This window comes from Clarias gariepinus, chromosome 28 (genome assembly GCF_024256425.1).
Source record: "Clarias gariepinus isolate MV-2021 ecotype Netherlands chromosome 28, CGAR_prim_01v2, whole genome shotgun sequence".
In the NCBI taxonomy this organism is placed as follows: domain Eukaryota; kingdom Metazoa; phylum Chordata; class Actinopteri; order Siluriformes; family Clariidae; genus Clarias; species Clarias gariepinus.
In genome coordinates this window covers 13,187,035-13,212,616 of record NC_071127.1, presented here as the reverse complement: position 1 = coordinate 13,212,616, position 25,582 = coordinate 13,187,035, and the positions used below count along the sequence as shown (strand labels likewise).

The window sequence follows — 25,582 nt, the reverse complement described above, 5'->3', positions numbered from 1 at the left end:
AGTTTACTTCGGTATATAGTATTTACTAGAATAAATTCTACAATTTAATATGGCAGGTGGAAAATTACTATAGTAAATACTACCATTTACTTCGGTACATCTGTATATAGTAATTTCTGGAATTAATACTACAGTTTAATATGGCATGTAAAAAATACTATAGTAAATACTACAGTTTACTTCTGTGTTTATTAATGAGTAAAATAAATTCTACAATTTAATATGTCAGGTAGAAAATTACTATAGTAAATACTACAGTTTACTTCGGTATATAGTATTAACTAGAATAAATTCTACAATTTAATATAGCAGGTAGAAAATTACTATAGTAAATACTACAGTTTACTTCAGTACATCTGTGTATAGTAATTTCTGGAATTAATACTACAGTTTAATATGGCATGTAAAAAAATACTATAGTAAATACTACAGTTTACTACAGTGTGTAGTAAATTCCTATAGTGAGCACAGGTACTTTGGCATGTAGTAATGTAGTACAGTGTGTAGAAATTATGAGATTTAATAGTACAGCTTATTGCAAAATTTAGATGTTACTATAGTAAATATTACAGTTTAATTCAGTATGTAGCAAATTACTATAGTGTAGTCAGTTACTAGAATTTCACAGTTCACTTTGCCGTGTAGTAAAGTAATGTACTAAATACTAGGGTTTACTGTGGCGTGTAGTAATTACTAGAGTCGGTCTGAGGTATATGACTATAGTATATACAACAGTTTACTATGGTCTGTAAACACTACAGTTTAATTTGTCATGTAGTAAATACAAGAATAAACACTAAAGTTCCCTAAAGTGCATGGTCTTTGATGTATTTCTATAATAAATTCTACAGTTAACTACAGCATGCAGTAAATTACTGTAATAAACACTACAGTTTACTATAGTATACTATAATATTTGTCCTGTGAGTATTCATGTCTGATTCCATTTCAGCCAGCACATTAAATGTAGTATAAAAAAAACAAAATCACATGTAAGACAGCATATGTTACTGACATTAACACTTATTAAAATTTCATGACAGTGAATACTAACGTCTGCACATATTTATATCATTCACAGCTCTTCTTCTTTAAAGAAAAAATGTAAAATGATCATGTACGTCAGGAGTGACCGTCATGGCAGTGTAAGCAGGCACAACAGTTGTGTTCCGTGGATCTGAATCTGCAACAAATTTGCAATGCAAAACACTAGCATAAGAGTTTGCATGACCACAATAGGCCTGCAAGCACTATCGCAGTGTATAAGAAACATATCATATATCATCAGGTTCTGCTTGACAGCAGCTGTGTAGTTTCTCTATTTCGTCTCATTTAGCTGGCAATATGCTAATCCAGAATTCCATAGAGACAAAGAAAAGATAGTTATGTTAAATAAAAAGCCAGAGACCCACTACATATAATAAAACATAATAAATACCTGTATACCTAATCGCCACACTATAGATGTGTGTGCTCACAGCTTCCCATGCGGTAAACATTTCTCATCAAAAGCAGCACTAAAGAAAGAATTCAAGTCATATCAATAAATCTTTTCACAGGACCACGGTCTAGTGCTTTTCGTGACCTTTTTTGCAGCAACTTTAAATTTAAAAGATAAGGCCTTCATTGCAGGTAAACAAAGAGTCGACCAAAGCAAGTGCAGCACATCAGCAGTTTCTCTTTGTCGAACAGAGGGCGAGATAACAAATAATAGTCGTCGAGCTGCGCATGGTTTTCGCATTACCTCTGAAGGAATGTGTCTTCATAAAGTGACTTTAAATGTGATACTCTTACAGTATATTACAGTATACTGAGAAAATTGTTTTCCACATGTAGTGGAATACATCCTGTGTTTTGGGTTTCAAGGATATTCATCTTGAGTATAATAATGATTATGCACAGACAGCTGCTGGTGTGATCCTGAGAAGCTCCCACAGCTCCACTATATAAACGTCCACTTATCTGATTAGAGATTCCATGACGGAAGATGCTGCAAACCATCAAAGCCACAAGCAATGCATATTCTGCAATGCATATAAAGCGTACGCTTTTTCATTTGGTCTAGAGTCTCAGTTGTGGTCTTGGCTCATATTTCTTGGCCAAGGAGCCAATCAGATGTACAATTATTGGCCACTTTCCCCAGTCAGGGCGGATTTGGACGGTTAGAGACGCAGATCAAGGCCAGAGATCCATGGTCAAACAGTTTGTACGGTAAAGACCCTTTAGAAGTCCAGACGTCGGTTTTTGGGTCATAACACTCAAAGCAGTCGGAGTCCTCGATGACGTCGTGGCTGTTAAGGAAGCGGCCTCCTGTCACATAGAGCTTATTGTTGATCACGGTAGCGGCATGGTGCATCCTCCTTTCCCTCATGTTCTCACATTTAACAAATTTGTTGGCTTTGGTGTCGTAAGCAATCATCCTTCTTGTGTACCCTTAATTGGACAAAAAAGAAATCTGTCAAACGACTTGTTTATAATTGTGCTATAGAAGTTTGTATTGCTCTCACCTCCAATGATATAAATCTTGTCTTCTATGAGAGCAGCTGGTGCACAGACATTCTTTACTGTCCTGGTCTCCATTCTTAACCACTGGTTGCGTGAAATGTGATAAACCTTAAGAAGATAAACAGTATTCGACTTGTTAAAAGGAATCAGACCATGATTTAAGGTATATACCATACAGTAAGTAAACCCTGCCTAATTACCTGTATCAGTCTCACTGGATTCTGCATGGAGTCCTCCCCTCCGAACACATAGATTCTTTGGTCATTGGCAGCCACTGCAGGATGGAGTACTGCTGTAGGCATTGGGGCCATAGGTTCCCACACGTTAAACATGCTGTTGTAGCGCTCCACTCTGTTCGAGATCTGTTTGTCGGCCCCTATGCCTCCGAGAACGAAGATGAAGTGCAAGTAAGACACGCTCTGATGGGCATAACGCGGTTCAAGCATGGGTTCGGCCGTCCTCCACTGGTTTGTCTTAAGTGACAGGGTATAGACCGTGGCACTAACTGTGCTGTCTCCTGATGCCATGCTGAGGCTAAGACCTCCAACAACATACAGAATACTATGTATGCATACATAAGCAGCTTTGTACAAACGCAAGGGCAACTTGGCCAGCCACTGCCAGCGCTGCGTACGCTCATCATAGAGCAACGCCTCCCGAGATGTCTGCTCATTGTTCTTGCGACCGCCCACGACTACCAAAGTCTCTTGGCAGGTGTAACGACGAGGCGTAGTCCAGAGAGGTTTCAGCTCACGCGTGCATTTGGTGCTAACGGAAAACATCAGCCGGCGCATTGACTCAATGATCTCTGTGCAAAGGGTGGACGACTGGACGAGTGGATCATTGGCTATGAACTGGAAAAGGTACGTAGGATGGATGTACCTCAAGCGCACCTTCTTAAAGAGATCATGGATAGCACCACGCCGAGAAAAAGGATCGTGATGGATCCAGGCCAAGAGTGTTTCAAACACCTGCTCTTCCTCAGCACAAAGCCTGTCATCCTCCAGGTAGCACATTAATTCAGGCAGTGAGAGCTCACAAAAGTCCTCCGAGGCAGCCACGTCCGAGAAACAGCGCACAGCCAACTCCTTCGCTCGCTCTCTTAAACTGTCACAGTGCAGGATTTCCGAAAGTCGGATCATGCTCAAGCAATTGTCTGGGTTCAGCTGCTCCTGCAAGAAGGCTGAGCAGGCCTCAAAAAGCCTCGTGTACTGCAGCATGGATGCAGCTTGCATTAGAGGCAGCACTATTTCCATGCTTATAGTAATGCTTCCGGTGTAAATATAGTCCACGATACCGCTCAAGATCTCCGAGCTGATCCCTTTTAGATCCACTCTCGTCTGGCCGCTCTCACGGAAGTTGCTGCAGAACATGGCACGGAAGTAAGGGCTGCTGGATACTAGAACGTTCCTGTGGCATGGGATCTCCAAATCTTCGGTGCAGAGAAGCACGTCGGTGAAGATCCGCTCATGCCTGAGGCAGTTGAGATGGCACAGCATTTGGGATGGAAGTTCCTGATCTTTAAATGGAAGATGCTCGAGGGATGAATAGGCCATTCTAAATAAGTAAGAGACATCACATGTATTGTTAGTCATTGGAAGATACCTTAATGTGAAGTAACTCACACTCAAAGCTTGTTTGACAGTGTTGGACAAATATGTTCTAACCTCATAACTTACTGTTTCTTAGCCCATTACACCCTGTACCACTAAGACTTTGTATCATGGAACTTGTGAACCAGATATAGCTTTTTTGTTCGCCGGCGTTACATTTCTTGTTGGGTATTATTTCCTCCTTTAAACCATCAGCATTCATGTAATGCTTGTCGGCCACTGTTTCCTAATAATCCAAACTGATTTTAACAAGGCGGATATGTCACATTCCAGCTGTGTCCAAGCCCTCACCGGGTTTGCCCTTGACAGTCTCGCTGTCTGTACGAGGGCATTTACTGAAGCTATTATTGGCATTGAGTGTGCATTTGCCCCAGAGACAGCTACCGATTTTAAACCCCGCTATATCATACACAGGCCATGCTGGCTGTTATTTTAAGAGGTTAATCATTATTGGGTATTATTAACAGCTATTACCAAGAGTGTGACAACAGAGAATGACCAATGGCATTCCCCCGCGCTGTCATATAAAAAAGAATCAAGTGACAATTACTATTAAAAAACACACACAATGAGTTCTTAAAAGAGTTAAAAGGTGTAAAACATATGAATTGTAATGAGCTACTTTAAAAAAAAAACTTAAATAGATAAAATCGTAGAAAGAACTGAGTTAACGCGTGCAGTGTTTTATCAACAACTAGAATGTGTAAATGAGCACTGTGAGTATTAAATTAACACTGGGGACTTAGCACTTCATCAGCAAACCTCTCAGATCTCATCAGTGAATGAAGGTAGGGTTTAATCATTTTATGTTACATTAAATATCGTAGAATGTAAGCAATTAATGCAATGCGTCTAACACATGGATAAAAACTGGAGATGTTCCTTAAGGGAGTAACTCCCATTCTAAACAATTAAACCATTAACATCCTTATAAATAAATGTAAGATGTATAGATGAATTTAATATAATTTGGACCTTATACATAAATTAACATGAGCAATGTTACAATAAAAAACGAATTTACAATAAAGCTTATGATAAATAAATAATAATCCACTGTCTAATAGACCCATGTGCAATGTGCGCTTGCTTACCTTCCAATATCTAGTCAAAATCAACTACAGTTCAGCAAACAATTACGTCCTAAAACAGGTCTTGTGTAAAGATAATGGCAGGCTGAGACAAATGTAGAGAAAGCTTCATTGAGCGCGCAGGTTAAGAGCTTGCCATGAGGTTGCTGCGTACATTCCAGGTTCCCAGAATAGTTCTAAGGACTGCACTTGCCCGTGCCTTTGATCCTCTCCTTGCTTGTTCCCACACTGGTTAGCCATAGACCATGTGCTCTGTATGTTTACTATTACAGGGACCAAGGGCTTAGCTTAGACTTGGGACGGTTAACAAGGTTCAGGGGTTTGTTAACGCCCCTCACTGTTCTTGTGTAACCCAGGAAGCTGGTAAATATAGAGATGTGCTGATGGCTGGGCTGAGTAAGGGGAACAGCTGAGTATATGGGAATGGTTACTTTTGGTTTGCCCCAGACTGGGGAGGTGAGAAGGACCATTCACCTACCACACATTACTATGGGGACAGGAATAAAAAGTCATGTTTGCCATAATGTGAGTTTTATATTAATGGTTAACTTTGATTTGAACGAGGAACAAAAAAGGGCTATCTCTTCTGCTGAAGCTCCTTACCCACCCTGCGATCCAACACTTTACTCAATGATACATAATCAATGAGTTTTAGGCAGATGCAAAAGGTAATATACAGTAATGTATGTCATTTAGCCCGTGTGTATTAAAAAAATGTGTGTATATGTGTTTTTCCATTTCAGGCACCAATATTTTATTTTATAGCCATTTTATTTCACTCTACATGCATAAAATGGGTAATAAGGGTGTACCTTCAAAATGACCTCACTATTTAATAGCATATCACTAAATGTTAAAGGGGGTGGTGCACGGTGGCTTGCTGGTTAGTCCTGTGCACCTCCAGGATCAAGAGGTTGATTTCCACTGTAGGTCTGTGTGCAAGGAGTTTGCATGTTCTCCCCATGCTTGCTGGGTTTCCTTCGGGTACTCCGGTTTCCTCCCACAGTCCAAAGACATGCAGATTGGGGTACCTGCCGCTTCCAAATTGCCAAAATTGTGCGTGAATGCGCATTTGTATTGTGTTGACTAGAGGTCCTCCATGGTTGTAAAATGGGAATAAATACAGTGGTAATGACCATTGGCCTCCATGGGCCCCTAGTTGGACTACAGAGGTTCCTAGATGGATGGATGGATGGATGGATGGATGGAAATCGTCTGTAGTGTGTAAATGAGTGAGTGAACCTGGATTGGCAGCCCATCAAAGGTGTACCTGGCCTCGTGCCCAAAGTCTCCTGGGATAGGCTCCAGGCTTCCTGTGGCAATGTACAGGATATGCAGTACTGTATAGAAAATTGAATTACTTTAAGATAAAATTGAATTTACTGATTTTTGACATTGTTTTTCACTGGCCAGGGCTTAAACAAATTCTACTAAATTAAATTCTCAAAGTTGGACTAGCACACACAGATAATGCGGTTGATGGATCGAGCCACTCCGGTGTATAATGTACAGTATAACAGACATTTGCCCATGCTCCACAGTTCCTGCCCTGGACTTCGTCTTGGAAGTCAAACAAAATGAATAACAGTTAGTGAATTCCCTAACAATCCAGTGATGTTGGTCTGCCTTAAGATAACATCATAACCTTGAGAGACAGTGTAGATCTTGTTTGTACGGAAGGTAATGTGTACGGAATGCTAGCGTCAACCAGGAATACAATGAGAACAAACTGAAAGAGGGCATATCCCCCCCAAACATTGCATACTTTAATCAATAAATCAATTCCCCTGCCATGCTTGCATACAGAGACAAAGACAGATTTCACCTAAATGCTCTAGTTGAGCTGTAACCATACAGTATCTCAGTTGATCTATGCAGGTAAACATACTGATTGAAACAGCACATTTGGAAGAGGAGCTGAGGCATAAAAAAACCACATTTTCGGTGGTGTATTTCAGCTGGAGCGTTAACAGAGCACTTTAGGAGACCTAAAAGGGGTGCTCTGAGGCCTGTGTTAACTTGTTAAAAAATGTTAAAGGGACTTTTCTTACTTAACTTTGTTCTTCCTGTGATTTGTTCGGTAAATCACCCTCCTGTGAAACATTAGCCTTGTGGAATACACCGATCAGCCAACCTGGATTATAATGAGTAGCTCCCTCTCCCTTTTGCCACCATATCAATGATTTACTGTGTGTTCTGACACATTTCTATCACAACCAGCGTTAACATTTTGATCAATTTGATCTACAGTACACTATCCATTCATGAGTCGGACTTTGTCCATGACCCTTTCGCCAGTTTACCAGATCTCCACTTTCTTAGCTCACTTTTGGTATGTCATGATCACTACAGACCAGGGCTACATCCCACAAGAACTGCACTTTTAGACTTGCTTTGACCCAGTCCTCTAGCCATCACAATTTCGCCCTTATTGAAGTCACTCAAAACCTCCCGTCCACTTCCAGCCACCATTGTAACAAGATATTGAAAATGTACCTACTGTGAGAAGGGCCAGACTGTAATGGCTAGACAACTTCAAATCTGTAGACCTTATGGGATGTTCCCAAGCTGCAATGGTCAGGTCACACCAAAAGAAAACTGACGCACAAGGGAAGAGAAGGCTGGCCAGTGTAGTCCGATCCAATAGAAACGCTACTGTAGCTCAAATTGATGAAAAGATTAATGCTGAGTATGATAGCAAGGTGTCAGAATACACAGTGCATCACTGTTTTGGTGGCAAACGGGGGACCTACTCAATATTAGGCAGATGGTCAAAATGTTATGGCTGATCTGTGTACTGTATAAAGATTGTCATGATAGATGAATCATGGAAATGGTGTATTTTACATTATTTGTCTGAACAAATGAACCTTTGTTAAAGTAAAGGACGCTCTACTATACAGTGTAAGTTTAAAATGACTTAATCTTTATTTTACGTACACACTTGTAACTTCAACACCACTGAGACACAAATGACACCTCATTCGTGGAATCGCCCTCCGTACGCTGAGATTCTGTGATATCAATTAAGTAAGTGTTATCTGATTATGAGAAGCAGCTGAGACTTTGGCTTGTTACTCCTATCATCAGTTACACCGAGGGAGATGATATGTTAATGTCATGTTGATTTTGCTGTAGAGGGATACCCAAACATATATATGCACGTAGACAGATTGAATATCATTAGGCTAGAAGTGCGTGTAAGATAATCATCTGAAGGAATGCTCTACCCCTTTTACATTCGCACAAGTAAGCCTGCGCAGGCCAGGAGAAATTCACCCTGAATGACTTACATATTGTAAGCCTTGTAATTCCTGACCCCAGTGAACTTGGAATTCCGACTCTTGTAACTTGGGATGGCATCCTCAGCTGTGAGTTCATACTAGTGGTGACAAATCAACATGGCTGCACACGGCATTGGTAAAAAAAATTATTTCGAATATAAAAGTCACGTTTTGTTGCATAGATGCAAAGGTTGTAAAAATTCCAAGATTTCCACCATAAGATAAGTTAAATCAAGCATTAGTACTTTATTCATACGTACATCAAATACAAGAGTTTAACTTGTATTTAACTTCAAATTAAATTATACAAAAAGCTACATTTTTATCGAGTCATTTGCAATAATTCACTCGTGCAACATGCCAATGTGGGAATAATTTTGAATGTACCACCTGTACACCTGATTAAACAGAAACTGTGACGTTTAACCACCTCAAATACCTTCACATGCAGCCTGGCGTCTAACGAGCGTGTTTCGAGACGATTTACCACACGTGGTGTTTCGAGACTACTACAGTATAAGCGTTTGTAGCGAGAGGGTACCATAAAGATGCTTTTCAGTCAGAGCTCATGCATTCAGCACAGAATCCAACGTAATCAATCAAGGTGGATCAAGTTGAAAAACCAGCTGATTGACCAGTGCATCTCTATTATAGATAGAAAGTTAATAAATAATTTAAAAAATTGATTTTGGCGATACATGAATCGGCAGTTCATAAACAAATCTATTTTTCTCCCTCTCTACAATCCAGTGAAGTCTGACAAACATTTCCCAAAACTTCAAACAACTCAATTATGTTATACAGCTGCATTGCAACTTTAAGTCAAATTTTTCTCATTAATGTGACGTTGATTAAAAATGGAGTGGGGAAAAAAATATTATTCTTATTTTAAAAAAAAATTTTTTTAGGAGCTATAGGAAAATCTGACCATTGTTTTTTGTCATTGAAATTTTTTACTTCTATCATCACATGAATTGGTTCTGATGTAATTGTTCAGCTTTTATGTTATACAGTGGTCATGTCACAGGTCATTATCAGCTTTAATTTCATAAATGTCACAGTCGATTATGAGATTTTATGATATGCTGTCATAAATGACATATAACATACTGTACTGACACATCCCTAAGAAAATCAGTATTAACCTGATCATAGATTAGAGCTCTTATATTGGATCAGCATTCACTCTCCACATTAAGCAGTAAGCCATGGCCGCCCATGACCCTTTTCCCAGGTCACCACTTTTGGTACGTCCCTGACCACTGCAGACCAGGAACATCCCAAAAGAGCTGCAGTTTTGGAGCAGTCTGAGTCTCTAGCCACCACAATCTGTCCATTGTCAAAGTCAATCAAATTCTTATGCTTGCCCATTTTTTCTGATTCCAACACATCAATTACAGGGACAAAATGTTCACCAGCTGTCTAATATATCCCGCCACTTCCCGCCACCATTGGCATGAGACATTGTATCTGTAGCTACTGTGAGAGCGGCCAAAAGTTTGATTGATAGATGACGGGGTCAGAGCAGCTCCAGAACTGAAGCTCTAATGGGAAGTTCCCAGGCTGCAGTGATCAGGATGTGCCAAAAGTGATCCAAAGAAGAAAACCAACTGGTGACAGGGTCATGGGTGGGCATGGCTCATTGATGCACATCGGGAGAGAAGGCTGGCCCGTAAGGTCCGATCGAATAGAAGCACTACTGTAGATCAAACTGATGAAAAAGTTGTGATAGAAAGGTGAACCTGCAAAAGGTGAACCTGCTCAATATTAAGCAGGTGGTCACACTGATAAATGTATGATAAGATAATGCCTCCATTATATATTTAAAAAACCCATTTATAAACTTATATCATACATTATGTTCTTTCTTATCACAGCATAAATATAGTGTATAATATGAGTTGTGTTTTTTGACTGCTTGGGGACATTTGTGATGTTTACTAATCAGGGGAAACCGAGGGTTTCTAGGGCTCGATCCTAAATGACGCTTCACTTCCTGTACACGCGCACTACTCACACTGCATGAAAAGAGGTGTATCTGTACTAGGAAAGCGTATACATCAAATTCCTCAACATTGATTTGTTGTTTAAAAAAAAAAAACACTTCCAAAACTCTGACATGTACTGGGAAATTACGTTTTATTTAGCCTCATAACTTAGTGACTTGACTGGCGCCCTATGTAGGGGACTAGATTAGTAAAAAGGAACCGTTTTGCGATGCGGCGTGTTGTTCCCTAGCAATTCGTCACGCGCGCGCTGAGCGGAAGTGACGACGGTAGGTGGACGCGTGACGTAAAGTGGGCGGGGGGAGTTGCTTAGAAATACGACAAGGAAGTGGACGTTAATGGACGTCGGTTTAAATGATATAGAGCTTAGTGTCAGTTGTTAATATATTTCTCGTTTTATCGTTTTGACGGTTGGGTGTTAAGTGTCGGGAGGGTACACGAGAGTACCCGGAAAACCCGCTGCTGGACGTTTTAATCTGCAGAGCAGCGATGAACACAGACGTGGAATTTCACATCAGGCAAAATTATCCGTGGAACAAACTGCCAGCCAATGTCAAGCAGGTAAACATCTGGAGTGTTATTTAAAATCAAGAGAATAAACATACATGCAATGACTTTGAATAAATCAGCTTTCTTCATGTCACTGGTTATGACACTGAGAATTAATGACTCTGCCATCATCATCATCATCAGTGTGCTTCTGTCTCCTTGTCATTCATCTGTGCGGATCGCAATGACAAACCCTACAGCGTGCTGGCGTCCTCGTCCGGGGAGTGTGTCCACGGTCCGAGTCAGGGTCTAGGGTTTAGATCTGAGTCAGATGATTAATCGAGTTCAGATTAGAGATCATTTCATTAATTCCTCTTTAGTAAACTCGTCATCCTGTGTGTTCTGCATGTTTTTATGAAGCAGGAAGAAACCGGAGAACCCCGAGGACACCTGCGAGATCATGGCGAGAGCTCAGGAACAGCGACTTTATCCAGTTTGAAAATCAACCTTAGCTGAGTTTTATATGTATATAGTAATATCCAAATCAATTATTGTAGAGAACATTTAATTAATTCATTTAGTCCTGAAACACGGTATCCTTTCACACTTAAGTTCACCAACATGCACGTTTCTATGAAGCAGGAGGAAACCATGGTGAGAACGTGGGGAAATCCTACACACACACTCGCACGGGAACTTGAGCGCAGGATCAGCAACTCTATCCAGTTTTAAAAAAAAAAAGGTTACAGCCTGGAAATCAGCCGTAGCTACGTTTCGAATACTCGTCGTGCACTTTAATAGCCACATATTAATCTGTGCGGCCACGCACCTCCTTGGTCGGGGTTCGATTCCCACCTCTGGTCTGCGCACATAAAATCTTTTGCATTTGCATGTTCTCCCCGTGCTTGGTAGGTTTCATCTGGGTACTCCGGTTTCCTCCTACAGTACGAAGTCATCAAGATTAGGTTAGAATGTGTTCTCAATTCTGCGATGGATTGGAATCCCGTCCAGGGTGTACCGCTCCTTGTGACGCAAGTCTCCTGGGATAACGATATAGAAAATGAATGAATGAATGAATGGATAATCAATTCATGCATTGTTTTTGGTCAGGATTATGATGTACAGTACTGTGCAAAAATCTTAGGTACAAGCAAATAAATGATGGATGCTAAATGAAAAAATGCTACAAAGCTCAGTATATAGTAATTAACGAATCAAAGTGAGCTATTAAGCTGCAGAACCAGCCATAGTTCTTCCGAGGAATTTGACTGTTGCTCCTGCTTGCCTGCTTTGCATGCAAATGCCAAGAACTTGCATTTTTCTTTGCTAAAAAGTGGTTGCTTATATAATATTATAGTAATTAAAACAGTATATTTAAATTTTGTTTAATTTAGTTGGTTACTATGCTATAAACTTCTTTCCTTCCTGGCATACAAATATCTTTGTCATTTTAATTTTGTGTTGAAATACAGATGTTTTGAAAATCCATAAATGTTTTTGTACAAAGTATAAAAAACAAATTCATAGGAAAGTTTGTATTAAAAGCCTAAGAGGTTTTTGCACAGTACTGTATAACAACCCTGTCCATAGGATGCTAGTCAACCTTACTATGCACACACAAACACGTGGTCACACCTAGTAGCAATTCAGAGTCACCCACTCACTATGATTTTGGAGACTGGAGGAAACCAGCCAAACTGGAATGATGCACGCACACACACACACAGTCACGCCTAGTACCGTTTTAGAGTCACGAACCCAGCATGGTTTTAAGAGGCTGCAGGAAACCCGAGAAAACTCATGCAGAAACAAGAAGGACCAAGTCAATCTCACGATCTGACCGATGTTGAATGTATTGAATTGATCCTCATCTATTTTTCTTGTCTATTTGTAGAGTCTTGGAAACTCACAGAGGGAGTATGACAAGCAGGTCTTGCTGTACAGCATACGAAACCAGCTGCGGTTCCGCAACAATCTGGGTAAGACCGCAACGCTCTCGCGCGTAATGAACACGGATTCTGTTTATTTGCACTAAAGGTGATTTGCGCCACTTTTAATTGTCACTCTGTCGCACGGCGTGTTTCCCTGTGACCAACAGTCAGGCACGTGAAGAAGGACGAGCGGAACTATTACGAGGAGCTGCTGAAGTACAGCCGGGAACACCTGATGCTGTACCCGTACCATCTATCCGACATCATGGTCAAAGGGTTGCGGGTCACGCCCTTCTCCTACTACATCAGCATCATGGAGGTGCGCTGTGCCTGTATAACATCTGTTTTTTTTTGTAGGAACGAGAATCATAGAAATGGAATCAAAATACGTGTTGTTATGTTATGAATATGGTGCAGGTGTTTTGGAATGAGTCTCCAGTTTCAGCACTTTGTATTGTAACAACTCGTCTTATTTATTTAAGGAAAGAAAGAACTTATTGTTCATTATTACATTTTAAAATTGTTATAATTAACAGGCGACCCAATCGGTTAAGATTCTGGGTTACTGATCAGAAGGTCATAGGTTCAAGTCCCAGCACAACCTATCTGCCACTGCGCGAGCCCTTGAGCCAGGCCCTGGACCCTATCTGCACCTGGCTGACCCTGCGCTTCGTAAATAGATATCTGGAAAAAAAATATCATTTGCTGTAAGGTACCTGTGACAAATAATTAAATCTTAATCTCTTATCTTAAGGGTTAGTACATATCCAGGATAAGGGTTCAAGTCAAGTACTCAAGTAGGCATTTTTATTGTCATTTCAACCATAGACAGTGACAGCGTTCCTCCAGGACCAACGTGCTACATATATACAACATAAATGAACAACGTAAATTAGCAAGAACTAACTAATAAATGTGCTATAAAAACAAATAATTGTCTGACTAGCTGAGACAAAACAGATAAAGCCATAAGTTTACACAAAAAGACGAAAACACAACAAATATGACACAATCCAACACAGAGGAATGAGTGGAGGTAGTGAGATGAGAACAGTAAACTTTTCTTGTAATTAGCAGCGAAGATATAAAAAACAACAACAAAAAAACAGTCCTTGTGGAAATGATGTGCATTAGTTGTTGATCAGTGTGTTTACACGCATGTGTTTATCAATTTGTTTTAAATATTTGATTTATTCAATTTCATTATTTGAGTTTTGTGTTTGTGTGTGTGTATCAGTCCAGTCCCTTTTTATTTACTAGACGGATGTCTTGTGAAAAGAAGCTGTAGCACGGTTCGATTCCCGACTCGGGTCTCTGTGTGTGCGCATGTTTGCTTTCCACGTTCCAAAGACATGCAGATTTGTTTAATTGTTGTTCCCACTTCCTGAGATTCAGGCTTCAGGCCTCCTGGTATAGAGAACGAGTGCGAGGACGAACAAGTGTCAAGGAGATAATCAGCTTCAGCATGGTCACCTTCACCTTCAGAGCACCTTGTCAGATTTTACTTGTATACGTAAATATCTTCTTTTCAGTAAGAAATGACTTTCCCTGAATAGAACCGTGCCATTTCGTGCGTGAGATTGGTTACGGTCCCTTTTCGCATTTAAACCAGGATGAGAAAGTGCTACAGTGACAACGCAAAGTGACTCATGCTTTATAGATTCGATTCTAATTGTTCTTTGTGTTCCATTATGTTCAGCAAAATCCTTGGTCACGTTGCAGATCATGGCAGAAGTATTTAGTGTCTGATTGCTGTCTATTCACCATATGGTTGATAAAAATCACAAGGCAGCCATTAAGATAAATACTTAAGCTCGTTCCTGTCTAGTTGGATGACAATGATGCGGTGCAGTTCAGTGTACAGCCCCGCTTTTGGTGCAGTATGGTCCGAATAATCGTTGTTTTTAAATTGTAGAACACTTTAAACAATATATGTTCACACGACGAAGCAAACAAGTCGAGAATTTCCCTCGGAGCAAAGTGAAATATTTATATTTCTTGAGAAAAGGGTGTCTACAGTCTTTTTACATCTCCTTATTAGGAATGAAAGTGGTTCTGTGTAACCTTAAGCGGCTAATCTGTAGAGGATCACTCACTAGGTGGGTTTATATGAAACCTAATATTCCATTATAATGGGAAGAATGACTCAATTGAAATGAAAATGCATCATGTCAGCTCCTCAGTGGGAACAGTCTAACCCGATCCGACCTGATCGGAAAATTAAATGAATTAGAATGAGCGATGTGGTGTGTAAAACTTTTGTCAGTCTGTTTTAGTATTAGCTGTGTAAACACTCGATCTGATCGTTGGAATAAATATATTATTTCTACACAGGTTCGCCCCATTTAGGGGTTATATGAGGTGACCTAATAAGTTTTTAGAAAGGAAGTTTTGCTTCCTTTTCCGACCATGAGAATCACTCTTACATCTCTTGGTCTCTAAGCATCGATTGCTTTACATTTCACATGTAGTAAAGCATCTAACCAGTCATAGATAAAGCTGAATTCTTGTAACCAATCATAATGCAGAAGCCGGGATTTATCGGAAAAAGAAGGGAAGCATAATCTAACCTCAAACCTACAGGATACTACTACTTCTTTTTTTTTTTTTTTAGATTAAACATTTCACAGCAAACATGTCAAAAACATTACATTCTATGCAAATGCATTAATCATGTAAACACACATCTTATTAGATCAGCATCCGTATAAACAGTATAAATTTAATTATTGATTAAACAGCAATAATTGTTATATTTAATTATAAGTATATTAATTATGGTTATTTTATTATTGGTGTTAAATTAGTAAAGTTTAGGTTAGGTAGTATGTAAATTAGTTAATAGTTGGCAAATATATTGTTTATTTAAAAAAATCAAAATAATAATATAATAAAAAGACATTTTTTGTGGTTCTTTTATTTTAAGTATCGGTTCAGGCTGTGTTTAGACAGCGGTACAGTTTTAAAAGTATCGATTTGAAAAACCCAAACGATACACAACCCTATTCGCAGTACGAGTAAAAGTAGGTAACTAGCTTCCAACACAAAGACTGAATTCCAAATTCCTCTACAACCCCTGATTAAGGGCACTACATGGTGTGTGACAATGGATTGTACACCCTAGCGCACTCGCGTTCCATTTAACACTTTGTCGGATTCGAACCCGGAGGTTAACGTAGCTGATATTCTAAAGTACAATAAGTGGAAATCTAATAAGAAACTTGGGAGATTTACAGGACTGTCCACCACCTCCATGGTTTATTGTTTCTCACTTACCGGCTACATAGTACCGCTAAGAATTCAGTACTACGTTCACTCCTGCTAATTACACTTGCGTGTCGATCGCCAGCTCCTCCAGGCACGGGATAATATGGAGCAAAAATAATTGATTAAATACTCCTAAAGAAACAAATCATAATATGTTGATAAGGAGTGGTGTTAGTGGAACTGTTGTATAAAGGCAATATCACACCTGAGGTTGTGCTGTTGTACTGGAATATCAGCACAGCTGTGATTTGGTCATAAACTCGAGGGCGCAACTTTGAAATTGCTTAACTGAAGAGTTGGTAAAATGAGTTCTGAGATGAGCACAGAACAATATTTACGATTACAGCCGTGTTTTTGTTGTTTTTTTTCCTCCCCGAAGGCACACATTTCTTGAGTGTTTCTTCAACTTGCTGTTGAATCACACAGTCAGGTTACATGTTCATTAGTGTCAGGTGTGTCGAACATTGTTATTGTTCAGTGATGAACAATACTAAGCACTGAAAGTACAGTAGAAATGGGACAAGGCCCAACATTATGAGTGGTTGTGGTTTGCTGTGTAGGTTTATTTAAGAAACCATAATGGGTGCCATCAATGATATTTGGCCCTCCTGTGAGAAATAAAGGTCTTCGTGAAATGGTGTAATTTTTGTAGGAATTTGTAAGTCTTTTTAAAAGCTGCTAGGTGAGAAAATGTTATGAAACTTGGAAATACAGTTGTTTATTGATCCTGTAAGTCAGGATATGCTTCAAGCGGACTGTTTTGTCAGATCAGATCCCTGAACCAGTCGATAAAAACAGTAATATGGAAGGTCATGAGGAAGCAAAAACAGAGATGGTTTGGGGATTTATGAGAATCATATCGTCAAGAAAAATGTCAGAAGTGTCAAGAGTATATATGTATGTAATTATTCATTTAGGAAACATCTACGAAGGGCGTTCAAATCAAACTGGGGCTTGTGATAAATTTCTCATGAATGAAGGTGTAAAAACGAATGACATTTACAGAAGACTTCAAGCACAGTATGTTGGTTAGACTCTTAGCATCTGAACAGTACAAACGTTATAAAGAAGGCCGTACATCCGTGAATGATGCAATCCTGGCCGAGGTGGCTCAGAGCGCAATGCAGTCGTTCCCGTAAACATTCAGCGTGTGGAACGCCTGATCCTTGAAGAAAAGACGGATCTGTCTGTGGGACCTGTACGCACAATTATTCACCAACACCACTTGCACATTAAAGAAACTCTGCTGTGTTATTGCCTCATTCTCTCCACAGCCTTGACCTCGCTTCAAGCCATTTCCACATATTTGGGCCATTAAAAGCGTTCCTGGGAGGCCTGGGTTTCAGACGTGAAGCAGGCAGTCCGGCCTGACTATCACACCCATACCTGGTTCTTTTTTTACAGTTGTCTTAATTGTCTTTGTATGCTGTAGCATTACAATTTCTCTTCACTGGACCTTTGAGGCTTGAACATGTTTCATGGTGATACCCCTGTGTAACAATGTTCAGTAAGTCTATATAAGTATAATGGTCAGGTGTCCACAAACGTGGACACCTTGGATATATAGTTGTTAGTTACTGTCATTTTATTATTGTGTCTCATCTGCATGATGTATGCTAGAAGGCTGTAATTTAACATCATCGGCAAGGATAGACAAATCAAAAATTCATTAACGATCCCACAGGGCTTGGAAAAGCACTAATGTGCTCAAACATCCAGCCCTTTTGATTAAACCTGATAGATCATATAATAAAGTGTGACAGCTGTCTGGTTAATGCATTAATGTAGACATAATATTTATATAGATTCTTGTGTAGGAAAATGTTTGGATGAGTACAATAAAGCTTTGTGTTTTTGGTCTCGAAAGAAGTGCAGCAAGAGTTTGACCAAGGTTTGAGCTTTGGGGTTTACTCTTGATGTTAAAATATATTAATCAAATCACCTTTTTTTTTACTACTGTCCATAGTGCAGTGTCCTGAGGGATGTGCTCTCTAAGCGTAGTGAGGGATGACATAACCTCACTCTCACATCAATCATAGCGACACTAGGCAATCATGGAAATCTGTGAGGTCGTTCAAATGGAAAGGTTCGGATAGTGCTTTTTTTCGAGTGAGTAATGGTGACTCTGACGTTGCGTTGGTCTGGAGTAACATGTCTTAGAGGAAGCATGTGATAGTTGTTGCCCTAACAAAGAGACCATTGGGAATTACAGTTAGTCCCCGACTTACGAAAGAGTTTAGTTCTGGGAGCAGTTTGTAAGTTGGATTCGTTCTCAAGTCTGACAGAGGGAGTTCCATACGCCTTTGACACGAATATACAGTACAGTGTAAAGCATACCAATCCACTTGACTCAATCTGTCCCCTTTCCAGTGGCCAAAAGCCGTAACAGTGCCTAAGAAAATTTATCTCACAGTGAAATGTAACAGTGTGGTCTCTGCGCCATTAAATCGCTTAGAGCTGTTTTCCACTGTATTGGACTGTCTTGTTGAGGATTTTCCGAAATAAGGATTATTTATCATCATTCTCCTGGACTGATTCATTGAAACCCGAATCATGAGACATTTCTCCCGCACCCCCACACACGTGCGCACACAATATACAAGACTTTAGACATTTTATACATTTATTTGAGTTACACATGTCGTTCCTGAGCTGCCAGTTATCCAGACTTCCTTTGCCCTCTGGACCTGTCTGACCCATCCTGGTTCCTCGCTTCTGGTTGGAGATCTCGTCACATAGATGCCCCATGTGTCTCTTTGGGATGTGCTGGTGTCTGGGGATGGTTCACTCTACCATAAAGACGGTTCTGGCCTTGACTGGTGTTGACGGCTCTTTCTCTGAGAACTTGACTTGGCTGTGATTGCTCGATAGTTCAAGACTGCAATTGTCTCCAATAACTACCTGGACTCCATATTAACATCAATTAACATCAACTGTTGTAGCTGAACTGGCTGCCACCTAATACACTGTATAAATGCAGATCAATTCCTGCTTTTTGTTTCACCCAGATGAGGATGGGTTCCCTGTTGAGTCTGGGTACTCTCAAGGTTTCTTCCTACTACCATCTCAGGGAGTTTTTTTCTTGCCACTGTTGCTCGCGGCTTGCTCACCAGGGACAATCTGCTCATTTTGATTCATACACATTCACATTCCATACAGACTTAAATAATTCTTTTGATTGTTGTTAAAAGCGCTATACAAATAAAATTGAATTGAATTTACAGACTGCAAATATTGTATATAATTGTAATTATTGGTATCTGATGCACTGCAGTGTCTATTTTTTGCACGATATACGTGAGCTACTCCCATGTTCGAACCAGAAGTAGAACAGCGGTCCGCTGAAATTCTTAACTTGTATGTTCGTAAGTCGGGGACTGCCTGTATTTACGACTAAACTTCATACCTAAATTAATGCATGAAACAAATGGTGAGAACTAATCATTTTTTGATGGAAAAATGAGAGGACTACGCTACAGAAATCGGCCAAGTCGATAAGCACTGCGGATCAACACAGTCAACAATGTGGCATAAGATAAACCAACAGATCTGGGCTGAGCTCCTGAGTTTGAAATGCAGCGATAGTGTTTTTATTAAAGTTGTCACTGAATTCACACACTGCAAAGCAAACAAAACAACTTCTCCCACAACAAATGTGAGCTGACAATCTGTCACTACACATGGTGGCTTCGAGCTGCTCATCAGGTTCTTAGTAAGTGCTCTGTAAGCCTGCTAGAATGAAAAAGTCCTCAAGCTGTCCTGGTATAGTGGAATGAAAATGTCACATGATCATATAGATTTTCAGCAGAACTTCTTTGCAACATAGTTAAAAGAGTAAAAAATCTACAAGACCATTCGTGATCCAATTCGCAGCTTCCTGACTTTAAGGCCAGTGTTCTATTTTATATATGACCTGCTCTGCTGCTGAGATGGTGTAAGCGGATACTGTGATACACATATCATGGGTATGAATTTTTTATGCCATTCCACAGCTTGTACAAATCCAGTGCACTTCCAGAACAGATCAGTGCCTTACCACCGTGCTGTGCTTCATTAAATTAACTAGCGCACAGTGTAGATTTAACCAGATAACTGCAATGCTAAGGGGTAGACTTTAATCTCAAGGCAAGATCATTACAGTAGGAGTGGATCTGAGGATTGAAGAAATATCTTGAGCTTTAAGGAATTATGCTCAATCTAAATTAAAAGTGTTCACAATACTGTCCATGTCATACATGACAATCTTCACTGCAAGGGCCTAAAAATGTCACTGTAGGAAAAACACTTGTAAATAGTGCGTATCAGACAAAGCCATCAGTTTACAAGCCAGCACGAAAGAAGTCCATGTGGTCTGATGAGTCCAGATTTACTTTGTTTCAGATTGACGGAAAGAGCAAATTAAAGTGGGACCATTACAGTGTAAAATAGAATTTTTAATTACTGCTAAAATCAGCTCATCTCTGTGTCAATGGATCTCCGACTTCCTGACTGGCAGACCACAGGCAGTAAGGATAGGCGGACATGTCTCAGTCTCCCTCACTTTCAGCACTGTCCCCCAGGGTTGTGTTCTGAGCCCTCTGCTGTACTTTTTGTACAAGTTCAACTGCCTGGCCACTACCAATTCCACCATCGTCATCAAGTTTGCTGATGACACCGTAGTGGAGGGCCTGATCATGAACAACGATGAGACAACCGAGAAAATCTGGAGAAATGGTGCCAGAGGAACAACAGTTTCCTCCTGAACGTCAGCAAGACAAAGGAGCCAATAGTGGATTTTGGTACTAAGCAGGAGAGGAACTACCAGACCCCCGTCATCAACAGGAGCCCAGTGGAGAGAGTGGACAGCTTCAGATACCTCTGTGTTCACATCAAGCAGGACCTGTCATGGTCCTGTCGCATCAACATGCTTGGGAGGCTTCAGTCTGCCCTCCAGGGTGCTCAGGAATTTGTACTCCTGCACCATGGAGAGCATCCTGACGGGAACCATCACAATCTGGTTCGGAAACAGCACCATGCAGGACATACGTGCTCTACAGAGGGTGGTGCGATTAGCTGAGTGCATCATCCGCACGGAGCTCCCTGACCCACACTTAATGTACGGCAAGTGGTGCTGGACCAAGGCCAGGAAGATCGTGAAGAGCCTCAGCCACCCCTGCAATGGACTCTTCTCTCTGTTGCGGTCTAAAAAGCGATCCCGCTTCCTGTAAGCCAACACAGAGAGACTGAGGAGAACACCACACAGAACTATCATTTTTTAAACATCCACAATTATGACATTGTCTCTTTGCACCCATCCTGCACATTCATGCACACCTACATATGTATATTTAATTTTGGATCATTGCACACAAGTAACTTTAATATGATCACCTGCAGTTTAATTCTATGTACAAGTATTTACAAAGATGGTAATATTTTCAGGAGCCGGCAATGCCAAAAAAAAAAAAAAAACCCCACTAACTAGAGCCACGAAAGTCTACCTAACCTAACAACAAAAGTCAGTAAGTTAGGGTCTTCCCTAACTTACTGACTAGCATAACCAGGAGAAAAGGGGGGGAAAAGAAAAAGGGCTTCCACTTCCAACTTACCACTATGTAGAGGATGATATTTACAAAGTATACAAATTTATGTACAAAGGGGCAATAACAAAATCAAGGTTGAAAAGGGCAGCAAAATGTCGATACACAATAGGTCAAATATACACAAGCAAAACACCATAACAAGCCGCGCAGGTGTCTCACGAGCAGCAGGCAGGATGGTGTTTAAATACAGCTGCACAAAATGGCAACACAGAAGGCGGGAGTAAGACGCACAGGTTCAGGGGAGCTTGTCCAATGGCGACGCAGGAGGCGGGAGTAAAGCAAACGGGTTCAGGAAGTGCTTGTCCAATGGAGCCTGGACACAGGAGGCACACATCACTGATTGATTCTCCAATCAGCACCTCTTTCCACGATAGAGGCCAATTAAACCTGCTTTACAAACAGAGAGAAACACACCCAAGAGAGCAGGCAACACAAAGAATAATATAAAAAATATTTATAAAATACGTCAGGGACGTAATACTTTATTCCAACATTGCACATTTACAATACAGCCATCAACCCCAGATCCAGGAGCACGTTCGTAAGTCGGATTTGTTCATAAGTCTGACAAAGTAAATCTTGTACACCTTTAAAACAAATATACAATGTAAAGCATAAAAAAACCCCACACAGGTTTGATATTTTGGTTCTGCATTATCCTCTCGCGAGTCTGTGCATTTCAAAATCGTGAGCGGAATCCTGGTGACGTGGTGTAAAAGGAGCCCGAGAAGACGTCTGGGGAGAACAACGCTACATAGTGTTTACCCTGCACTTGACGCAGTTTGTCTCAGAGTTGTATTGGACTTTGAACTGTCTCGTTAAGGATCTTTACCGAAATTAGGACCATCATGACAGGGAAGCCATTTTCTATCTAATTCATAGACTTACTGTACTGTACAAGTACATTTAAGTATTTGAAATCATGATTGATTATGGAGGTTAATTGATTGATAGCAGTATATATATAGCCCCATATCATCATGCCTCATAACTTAGCAGCTAAATATTGAGTTTTATTTTAAGGTTTTATTTGTGTTCAGTCTTCTTCTAATTGTGCCGTCATGGACTTTACCATTTAACATGCTCAGTGAGACTTGTGCGGTCTGAGATGTAACTCTTGTGTTTTTTTTTTTTTGGTTTGTAGTTCTTCAATGTAACAGTGATTCTACATTGACTCAGCTTTTTATTTATACCACATCTTTTTTACTGTAGTGCTGTAAGTGAAATCAGGCTAATGTTTAATGATGTGCCATAAATATGGTACTGTTATGACTTTTTAAGGTCTATTTTCAGGTCCTTGTCTGATAAATGAACGAATGAATGAAGGCCGTATTTGTCCTGCAGGCCAGCAGACATTCTGACACACTGTCTTTACCTTCTGTTTACAGGACATTATGAACAGTGAGAAGAGCTACGACTCTCTGCCCAACTTCACTGCTGCTGACTGTAAGTCCTCTCGTCGTTTTGCTCCCTTTCCAGTTCCCAGTGAGCCTCTGAAGGTGAAGTATAATCAATGACCTTCACAAGCGCATTAAACTTGGGCACTAGCCAGAAGATCTAACCAGTGTATACACAGTGACTAAAAAGCCTTGCTTTCTAATGTGTCTTAGGTCATATTGTTTAACAGATACAATTTCATACGGTTTGAGATAATTTACTTATAAGTACTGTTTTTTTTTTTTTTTTTTTTACGTTTTTTCACAAAATAATTATCTTAACATTTTAAAATGTATCTTTGCATCTGATGTTTTCAGCTAATTATATATATTTAAATGAAATTTTACTCATGCACACACACATGAATCACTGGCATATACATATATGAAACAGTCACACACACACACACACACACACATACAGTACTATTAACAGCTTAAACTACTACATATGAAATGTGCGCCCGTAATCCAGGAAACACTACCGCTTGCGCTAAAATGAATAAACACAGCGGATTGTGACGAAAATGAAGAGACGTGTTTTATTTGTTTTTTATTTCTTAAACCACATTTTAGTCTCGTCTTTTTTCGTCAACAATATTGCATGCTAATTTCGTCACTATTCACTGATATTGGTGACGTCTCGTCATCGTCTCGTCTCAGTCCCAGGAAAAAATGTCTACGGAGTCGTGTTAATTTCGTCAACGAAAATAATGACGTAATATCCGTTGAGGAAATGAACACTACTCTGTGGATACACTAGAAGCAGTATCAGTATGTCTGTTCCATGTGACACGGTCGTGAGCAGTGACGGGTCGTCCGTATTGATGTAACGCAAGTGTGTTCCTCTTCAGTAAGTGCTTTGTCTCACTCAGGTTTATGGTGGACTTGGAGTGTATCGTAGGAGCACTAGATGGGACATACACACTCGTCATTCGCACTCTTATTCACAGACTTAATGACATTTAGTAGCACTTGACAGTCGAGTCTGCAGGGATTGAACCCAGGATGGTGGAGCTGTGAGGCAGCAGAGCTATAAAATATTCATGCGTGTTATTTATTTATATAAAACTAAAAGACTTCTTGCTGAGAATCTGTTGAATGGCAGGTTTTTCAAATTTTTTATGTTTTTTACACTAATACATGAGAAACTTGCATCTGTGGACATGCATTGATGCTGTGGCACAGAAAGAAGATTAAAACTATAGAAGAGACTTTGTATACGTTAATTTTTATATCAATATAAATATTTTTTGTGCAAATATTTAACTCCGGATATTGATCAGACTCTCTCCCTTTCAGGTCTGAGGCTTCTCGGTATCGGGCGTAACCAGTACATCGATTTAATGAACCAGTGCAGGTCATCGAAAGTAAGAAAACAAGAATCTTTGATGCACCTCAATCTGTCCCGGTCCTTTCATGTTTGTGCTGCTATGTTAATGAAGTGTGCGCAAAGCTCTCTTAGGATTTTCAGCATGAAAATCATCAGATGGTCTTTAAATCTGGCTGTGTTGGAAGAGCAGCGTAGCCGCTCCTCAGAGATTCATGCCTTGTAGATGTAATGAAACGCACGTGCTCTTGCCTAAGCAAAGCATCTGTCCCCCGACCAGAAATTCTTCCGAAGAAAATCGGCAAGGGATCTTCTGCCAGCCAAACCAGTGGAGATCTCGGTGGAGCCGTGGTGGGTAGCGCAAACCGGATACATCACAGAGGACGACATAAGGGTATGTAATTAGACAACATCTTTTCGAGTGCTGGATTAAATGATGCTTGCTAAAAGAAAAGAAAAAAAACATGAAAGATGATGTAGAAGAATATTGGTATACTAATATGGCAAGATGTTTTTTTGACACAAATAAATCAAGGAAATGCAAAAGAAATATATCAACATTTATTGATTACATAAATATTCATCCCCTGGTTAAATGAACCACCCCTTATCACACATGTTGCTACAAGTCTTCTGGGATATCTCTGTATTTATCAGGTTTGCACATCTGGGTTCTACATTTTTGCCCATTCTTCTTACCAAAATTGCTCAAACTCTGTCAGATCAAATGGATCTCAAGCAAATTTGGTCTCGTCCTCCTGGGATGGCCTTCATGAGAGCCAGTTTCATTATGGTTTTTGACGGATTTTGCAAAGGCACTTGAAAAAACTGTTCTTGCAAGAACTATTACAGAAAGGCTGACCTCTGTGTCTTAAAATAACAACTAACTGTTTGATGTTTTTACGTAATTACCCAATTCCATGTGTTATTTTATAGTTTTGAAATCCCCAGTATTGTTGTAGAATGTAGAAAATAAATCACTAAACAAAAAAAAAAGAAATTTGCAAGTGTTCTAAAACTTTTGAACTGTAGTGTATTATGATTCAAG

At 40.0% G+C, this 25,582-nt stretch overlaps 2 protein-coding genes across 3 annotated transcripts in view; one reads left to right on the top strand and one right to left on the bottom strand.

The window, feature by feature from the left end:
* Positions 1-1,176: 1,176 nt before the first annotated feature.
* Positions 1,177-5,426, bottom strand: klhl38a (kelch-like family member 38a). Its single transcript, XM_053490203.1, has 4 exons — positions 5,213-5,426; positions 2,706-4,062; positions 2,508-2,613; positions 1,177-2,433 (listed from the first exon to the last, which is right to left on the bottom strand). The coding sequence occupies exons 2-4, from the start codon at positions 4,059-4,061 to the stop codon at positions 2,144-2,146; spliced, it is 1,752 nt and encodes a 583-aa protein (XP_053346178.1). The 5' UTR covers position 4,062; positions 5,213-5,426; the 3' UTR covers positions 1,177-2,143.
* A 5,387-nt stretch (positions 5,427-10,813) lies between these two features.
* The window catches only part of fam91a1 (family with sequence similarity 91 member A1), a 32,736-nt gene continuing 17,967 nt past the window's right edge, over positions 10,814-25,582 (top strand). For both annotated transcript variants that reach the window (XR_008356743.1, XM_053490379.1), the window contains exons 1-6: positions 10,814-11,060; positions 12,883-12,967; positions 13,087-13,238; positions 23,157-23,214; positions 24,507-24,574; positions 24,815-24,928. Coding sequence is in view for 1 of the 2 variants with exons in the window: in XM_053490379.1 (XP_053346354.1) it covers positions 10,989-11,060; positions 12,883-12,967; positions 13,087-13,238; positions 23,157-23,214; positions 24,507-24,574; positions 24,815-24,928 (549 nt within the window). In the remaining variant the exon portion in view is untranslated. The remainder of the gene's footprint in view (positions 11,061-12,882; positions 12,968-13,086; positions 13,239-23,156; positions 23,215-24,506; positions 24,575-24,814; positions 24,929-25,582) is intronic.

Bases quoted from the DNA above. Each gene is read 5' to 3' on its own strand.
- klhl38a (XM_053490203.1), bottom strand. From the start codon at position 4,061: ATGGCCTATTCATCCCTCGAGCATCTTCCATTTAAAGATCAGGAACTT. The intron at 2,614-2,705 runs GTAATTAGGCAG...TATCTTCTTAAG, and splicing joins ATCCAGTGAGACTGATACAG to GTTTATCACATTTCACGCAA. The intron at 2,434-2,507 runs GTGAGAGCAATA...TGTCCAATTAAG, and splicing joins CAAGATTTATATCATTGGAG to GGTACACAAGAAGGATGATT.